This window comes from Antechinus flavipes, chromosome 1 (assembly GCF_016432865.1).
Source record: "Antechinus flavipes isolate AdamAnt ecotype Samford, QLD, Australia chromosome 1, AdamAnt_v2, whole genome shotgun sequence".
NCBI lineage: Eukaryota > Metazoa > Chordata > Mammalia > Dasyuromorphia > Dasyuridae > Antechinus > Antechinus flavipes.
In genome coordinates this window covers 243,909,039-243,915,990 of record NC_067398.1, presented here as the reverse complement: position 1 = coordinate 243,915,990, position 6,952 = coordinate 243,909,039, and the positions used below count along the sequence as shown (strand labels likewise).

The 6,952-nt window shown below is 48.3% G+C and overlaps 1 protein-coding gene across 5 annotated transcripts; it reads left to right on the top strand.

The window, feature by feature from the left end:
- The first annotated feature begins 2,242 nt into the window (after window positions 1–2,242).
- BCKDK (branched chain keto acid dehydrogenase kinase) lies at window positions 2,243–6,854 on the top strand. Of its 5 annotated transcripts, XM_051998696.1 has the most exons (14): window positions 2,356–2,376; window positions 2,773–2,850; window positions 3,066–3,124; window positions 3,349–3,412; window positions 3,514–3,582; window positions 3,706–3,816; window positions 4,331–4,378; window positions 4,576–4,695; window positions 4,811–4,909; window positions 5,115–5,188; window positions 5,284–5,412; window positions 5,499–5,588; window positions 5,914–6,072; window positions 6,174–6,854. In XM_051998696.1, exons 3-14 carry the CDS (start codon window positions 3,066–3,068, stop codon window positions 6,316–6,318), a joined length of 1,167 nt encoding a protein of 388 aa, XP_051854656.1. In that variant the 5' UTR covers window positions 2,356–2,376; window positions 2,773–2,850; the 3' UTR covers window positions 6,319–6,854. The 5 variants fall into 5 exon arrangements, with proteins under 5 accessions (XP_051854622.1, XP_051854656.1, XP_051854637.1 ...); XM_051998662.1 differs by lacking the exon at window positions 2,773–2,850 and having other exon boundaries at window positions 2,243–2,376; window positions 3,066–3,412; XM_051998677.1 differs by lacking the exon at window positions 2,356–2,376 and having other exon boundaries at window positions 2,811–2,850; window positions 3,066–3,412.
- Window positions 6,855–6,952: the final 98 nt, after the last annotated feature.

Here is a 6,952-nt window from a genome sequence, read left to right as displayed (position 1 = left end):
TTTGTAGTGGCTAGAAACTGGAAATTGAATGGATGCCCATCAATTGGAGAATGGTTGAGTAAACTGTGGTATATGAATGTTATGGAATATTATTGTTCTGTAAGGAATGACCAGCAGGATGAATACAGAGAGGCTTGGAGAGACTTACATGAACTGATGCTAAGTGAAATGAGCAGAACCAGGAGATCATTGTATACCTCAATAAGGATACTGTATGAGGATATATTCTGATGGAAGTGGATCTCTTCGATAAAGAGAGCTAATTCAGTTTCAAATGATCAAGGATGGACAGAAGCAGCTACACCCAAAGAAAGAACACTGGGAAATGAATGTAAACTGCTTGCATTTTTGTTTTTCTTCCCAGGTTATTTATACCTTCTGAATCCAATTCTCCCCGTGCAACAAGAAAACTGCTCGGTTCTGCACACATATATTGTATCTAGGATATACTGTAACCTATTCAACATGTAAAGGACTGCTTGCCATCTGGTGGAGGGAGGGAGGGGAAAAATCGGAACAGAAGTGAGTACAAGGGATAATGCTGTAAAAAATTACCCTGGCATGCGTTCTATCAATAAAAAGTTATTAAAAAATAATAAAATAATAAAAAATAATAATTCAGGCTCTCTCTCAATATCCATCTAGTTACCCAGGACCTCATCAGTAAGTAGCATCTACTACATAAATTTTTTAATTCAGCTTCCTCCTGGACAAAACATATCAGATGGGGCTCAGATATGCTCCCAGAGGATCATCTCTGCAGATCAACTCTCATTTATCAGTGAACACTTTTGAATTCACTGTCAGTTCTCTTCTTGGCTGACAGGGGTCAGACTTCTAAAAGTTGCTTCAAGTGTGATTGATTCCAAGTTTTAGTTGATCTAGAGAATATCTCCATTCCTTGATGGCTGGCTGTTTTTCCCTTTTGTTTAGAATTCTGTCAAACGAATGCACCTTCTAACTATTGGAGTGGTCCGTATTGGGTGTGTAGTTCTGCAAATAGTAGACGGGGGAGAGACCTCTTCCTGCTGCCCCCTGGTACAGCTCCGATGGCTATATTCCAAAAAGCTGCTCTGAGCCTGGCATCCTCGCAGCTGATTCTTACTAACTCAAGTTATGACAATGAACATTTATTATGTGTGTCAGGCCCTATGATGAGTGCTTGGGATACAAAGAAAAGCAAAAACAGTCCCTGAACTTAAGAAGCTCACATTTTCTTGGAGGGGACAACATGCAAACTACTATACTTTGAACAAACAAGATAGATATGATCAATTGGAGATATCAGAGGGAAGGCAAATGCTCCCTAAGAGAGGTGGGATTTGGGGTGAGATCCAGAAATGAAGGTAAGGAAGGAGGGAATTCCAGAAATATGAGCCAGAGTGTGCCTGCCAGAGATCAAGTGCTTAATTTGAAGAGCAGGAAGGTGTATCTTCCACGCCTAGAACAATACCTAGGATATAATTGGTGGCCTAATAAATGCTGCTTCTTATCACTAATGTAGAGCTGGAAGGGACCTTAGTCCAGACTTCTGATGTAGCTCCTTTGTTTTACAAATGAAGAAACTATTATGGAGGATTCTCACCATGATAACCCAGATACTAAGGAGCAGAGCTGCTATTTAAACCCAGATTCTCTGGAGCAACGACAATGCACTTTCTCCTCTAACAAGGTATAGACTGGTTGGGTGAAGTCTAAAAAACTCTTATCAAATTAATTTCCAACTATCTCTCTCCCGTACCTAATGAATCATCACTACCAACAGAGAATAAAAAAGCAGGAAAAAGCAGTTCAGCAAAATTAAGCCACACATCACCAAATTCGAATGTAAATGCAATGTCCCGCCGTCAATCATAGTCCCCTTCCTCTGGAAAGGAGGAGAGCTTTTTTTTAACCAAAGCTAACGGATGTAACTACTATTACACAGTTGAAAAAGGTTTTGAAGGATAGACAGTCACTCGACAGGCGAGGAGAATACTTAAGGCATGAGGGAGAATCTTGAGCAAAAGCTCACAGTCTATTCTGGGATTCTTTCCAAAGCCTCGCAACTTCGCCGCAGTCCTTAGAGAGGTCGTGCCAAAGAAACTACAATTCCCAGGAGGCTCTGGTCCCTCAGCGTAGGTTTCTTTTATCTACGTCATCACGTAGGAACCGGAGACGGGAGGAGGGAGGAGAGCCCCGGAGGAGGAGGAGGGGGAGGAGAAAAAGGAGGAGGAGAAGGAGGAGGAGGAGTGGGGAGGAGGGGGGGGGGGGAAAGATAACAGGGGGAGGCAGCGTCCGAACGTGCAGACTGCTTGCTTCAGCTTCGTCCTCTCACTCTGGCACCCGGGTCGGATCCGCTCTCGTCCTCGTCCCACTCTCTTCCTGGCCCAGGCGGTAAGTGAGGGCCTCACATGGCATACCCCCCACGCGGCCCCTACCATTGCGGGGTCTTACATGGCAGGCCCTGAAGAGGGATCTACCATTACGCCGACGTGGGGGGTGAGGGGGAGGGGGAAGGAAGGGAGGCGATGGAAGGAAGGAATGGCATTGGAGGTTACCCGGGAGCTACCATATGTTGGGGGGTAGTGTGGAGAAGGGAGGGGGAAGAGCACCGTAGGAGATATCCCCAGGTAGAGGAACTCGGGGAGTCCCCTACCTCCCATCCCCCAAGTTTGATTGGTCATGGATGACCTGGTCCCCCACCACCTCTGCTGGGTCATTTTTGTGTCTGGTCTTTTGTGCATAGATCCTCTTTGAGGGCTGTCAGTGTGCTTGGTGCTTTTCTACCAGGGTCCAACCTACCTGTCCTCAGGAGGCTGCCTGTCACCAAGCTGCTGAAGTTTGTTTCCTGCAGAAGGGGAAAGAAGGGTCAGCCCCTGCCCAACTCCTTACTCCACCTTCTTCAGCATCAGAAATTGCTCTTCTTGGAATTGGGGCCAAGAGATACCTCTAGTAGGGAAATCTGTCTAATTTGGGGACCCAATGTAAGGATGCCCCCAGAACAGTTTCTGGGAAATCCCTGGAGGTGGAACTGGGATAATTCTGTTCTGGTGGTCACATCCTTCTCTACTTTCTTCCAACAGATGGGAGTGGGTCTACGAGGCCTACCCTTTGTTTCCTGTCCTCCCTCCCTAAATCTCAGGTAAGCCAGCTCCTCCTAGCCTCTACCCAGCCAATTTTGACCCACCTCCTGGGTTCCTTTGGAGGCCTATTAAGAGGATAAACAGGTGGGGATAGGACAATGCTCTTAGCATCAGTGCTGGGGAGCAGCCCCCGTGGGGGTTCCTCACTCTGGCCACTGGCTTCCCCGGCTCTTCGATTCTGGTCTACTTCGGCCACTGACACCCATCACATGGAACTGGCCAGAGAGCGATCCAAGACTGTCACCTCTTTCTACAACCAGTCAGCCATTGATGCTGCAGCTGAGAAGGTGGGCTATGGTAGAGGAAAAGGTTACTCCAGGGTGAGGAAAATTTGGAGGAAATAGCTAAGTTTATGTGGAAGCTATCAATCATCTGTCCATATTTTCAGCCTTCTGTCCGTCTCACTCCAACCATGATGTTGTACTCAGGCCGTTCCCAGGATGGTAGCCACCTGCTGGTAAGTGTCTTGTGGTCCTTCTCCTTGAGCCCACTATCATTCACCACATCACCACTGCTCCCTTTTTATATCCTGCTCTTGTTTGAGGTTTCCACACATAAAACATACATCCTTGTTTTCCAGAAAAGTGCCCGTTACCTACACCATGAGCTCCCTGTTCGTATAGCTCATCGTATCAAAGGCTTCCGAAGTCTGCCTTTCATCATTGGCTGCAATCCTACCATTCTCCATGTGGTAAAAAACAAACTTAACCTACCTAGGGGAAAGGGAAACTCCAGCTTCTGGAGAAGTAGAACATAATCAGCTATGGGGAAAGGAGGAAGACTGTGAGAGACTGACTTAGCTGGAGGGAAGGGGGAGGTGATGAAAAAATACCATAAAATGTCAAAATTGGAGAAGATTTTGGTGATCTTCTGGTGCCCATCTTGTTTTCTAGACAAGAACATTGAGGTCCACGAGGTTGGGACTGGCTCAAGGTCATGTGGACAGTCAGGGAGAGCTAGGACTAGAATTTAATTCCAATTCCCGCATTGGGCTTTTTCCCACTTAAAAGCATAAATTATGAGCTGGCTTTATAGAATGCTGCCTCCTTAACTGCTAAAGATCTGGGATTAGGAGAATGTGTGTATCTGTGGGACACTGAATGACTTAGAGATGGTAAGAGGCAGCTGGACAAAGGGGCCAAGGAGTAATTAATTCCCCCTACAATTCTCCTCTTTTCTCCCTTTACCATTTCTTTTCCTTTCAGCATGAACTCTATATCCGAGCCTTCCAAAAGCTGAGTGAATTTGCCCCGGTAAGATGGGAGAATTCTGGGGAACTGGGGGTACTGGAGGGACAGAGAAAGTATATGCAAAATTTCTAGAAGGGAATAGTCTGGGGTTTGGAGGGCTGGAGGGCATGTTAGAATGGTAAAGACTGCAGAGAAGGTACCTTGTAGAAGAGAGGTACCTTGTATACTCAGGACTGTCTGATGACCTTGGTTGCCTCCAGATAAAGGACCAGGCATCTGAGGCTCAGTATTGCCAGTTGGTCCGTCAACTTCTAGATGATCACAAAGATGTGGTAACTCTTCTGGCTGAGGGACTTCGAGAGTGCCGGAAGCATATCCAGGTAGGACCCCATATCTTAAGAGGGATGAAGGGGGGCAGCCTGAGAAAGCCCAGGAATGGGTTGAAGAGAAAGAAGGAAAGAGGTCCATATCCCTTGGCCTCTTCTTCCCTCTCAGGATGAGAAACTGGTCCGATATTTCTTGGACAAGACACTGACGTCACGGCTGGGAATCCGTATGTTGGCCACCCATCACCTGGCTCTGCATGAGGACAAGGTGCCAGTGCCTGGAGGGGTGGGCAGGGTAGCTCATGATGTCCTAGGAGGGAAATAGGGATCAGATAACAGTCTTTTAGGTCAGAGCTCCCTTTGAGCTTGTGGCTTGAGATTGAGCTGGAGACAGCTGAATCTGCTGGGGGAGGGTTTCTTGGCAAGAAGGAAGCTGTCTCCTTCAATCTCCATGTACCTCCTCCCTCTTCCAGCCCGACTTTGTGGGGATCATCTGTACTCGACTCTCCCCAAAGAAGATCATTGAGAAGTGGGTGGACTTTGCCAGGTGAGGGGCAGACAAGGAGAGGGAAACTGGAAGGGGGGGACTACCTGAGGATGCTGAGTAGGCTGAGATCCTCCATCCCTTTATCCTGTTCCTAGGAGGCTGTGTGAACACAAGTATGGAAATGCCCCTCGAGTTCGAATCAATGGCCATGTGGCTGCCCGGTTCCCCTTCATCCCAATGCCCCTGGACTACATTCTTCCTGAGCTGCTGAAGAATGCCATGAGGTGGGGCCTGGACTCCTGGGAGAAGGGTTGTGGGGAAGGAGGATTGTTAACCATAATCCCACCTGAGTTTGCTCCCCCTATCCTAGGGCCACAATGGAAAGCCATCTAGACACTCCATACAACGTCCCGGATATTGTCATCACTATTGCCAACAATGATATCGACCTTATAATCAGGTTTGGAGGGGGATAGATTTTAAGAACTTACTGAGTAGTTCAAGGAGACTAGGCTATAGGTAGTGGCAGGCTGAGGCCAGAAGTGGGGAAGGGCAGCATCCTGAGCCCTGGAATCTAGGAAGGGGGGTGTTGTAGGAAAGATAAGATCAGAGAGGCTGCCCTAGCAGAGCTGTCTAACTTGTATACACACACAGAAACAGGGCTGCAAGCCCAAGAGATCCAGAGGAAAGGAGAAGTTGGAGGCGGGTGGTTTAAGAAGGGAAGGTCTTCTGCTAGGAGTGATCCCTGCAGATGGCCTTAGTGTGGTGTGGCTGGCTTCTGTTAGAATTTCAGATCGGGGTGGGGGCATCGCTCACCACCACTTGGACAAAGTGATGGACTACCATTTCACTACGGCCGAAGCCAGCACTCAGGACCCCCGAATCAATCCGCTTTTTGGTCACCTGGATACAAACAGCAATGGCCAGTCAGGACCTATGCATGGGTGAGGCTTTCCCCTTCCCAGATTTTGGTGGTTTTCATGGAGGAAGGAGCAAAGGGATAGGATGTTTAGGACCTCACACTCGTCTGTTTCCATTCCTCCAGGTTTGGTTTTGGTCTTCCTACATCCAGGGCCTATGCAGAATACTTAGGTGGCTCCCTTTGCCTCCAGTCCTTGCAAGGGATCGGCACAGATGTCTACCTACGACTTCGGCATATTGATGGCAAGGAAGAGAGCTTCCGGATCTGACCCATCTAGCCTGCCCTTGCTCGGGCCCTCCCCCGGGACTTGCCAGGGGAAGCTGCCTGCTTCTTTCCCTCTTCTCACCATAATACTGTTAAGTCCCCCCCATTCCTTCCAGGTCTTGCAAATTGGTCTGCAGTATTCAGAGCCAGGAGCTCCCCTCAGGACCTTTGTTAATGGCTTGTCAGGAATTTCTGAACCTTTTTTTCCTTGCTGTTTAACCTTGGACTCTGGGCAATCAGGACTTAGACTCCCAGCTCCCCTGAGCCCAGTAGACCAGGGTTGGTAACTCAAGAATTTCTATCCGTCAGTTACTGCAGTCCTTCCTTTCAAAGCCTTCCTCATTTTTCCTATCTTCTCTGCTTCTGGCTTTTTGACCCAGAGCTGCAGATGATGGGGTGGAGGGCGCTTTGGAGGCCCCAGAGGCCTCCTTCGTCATACATGTTGCTGGGGAAGTGGGCTTGGGGGTCCTTGAATCCCCATTCCCCTCCCCATCCACTGCTGTGTTTGTAATATTAAAGTGCACATTTTGAAAGCCCCTCCCCCAGGGCACGGTGTGTGTGTCCTGGCTGGCTGGAGGACAGCCAGACTTTCCTGTCTGTCTTTTCCCAGGACAAAGCTGGGGGTCACTTTGTCTTTT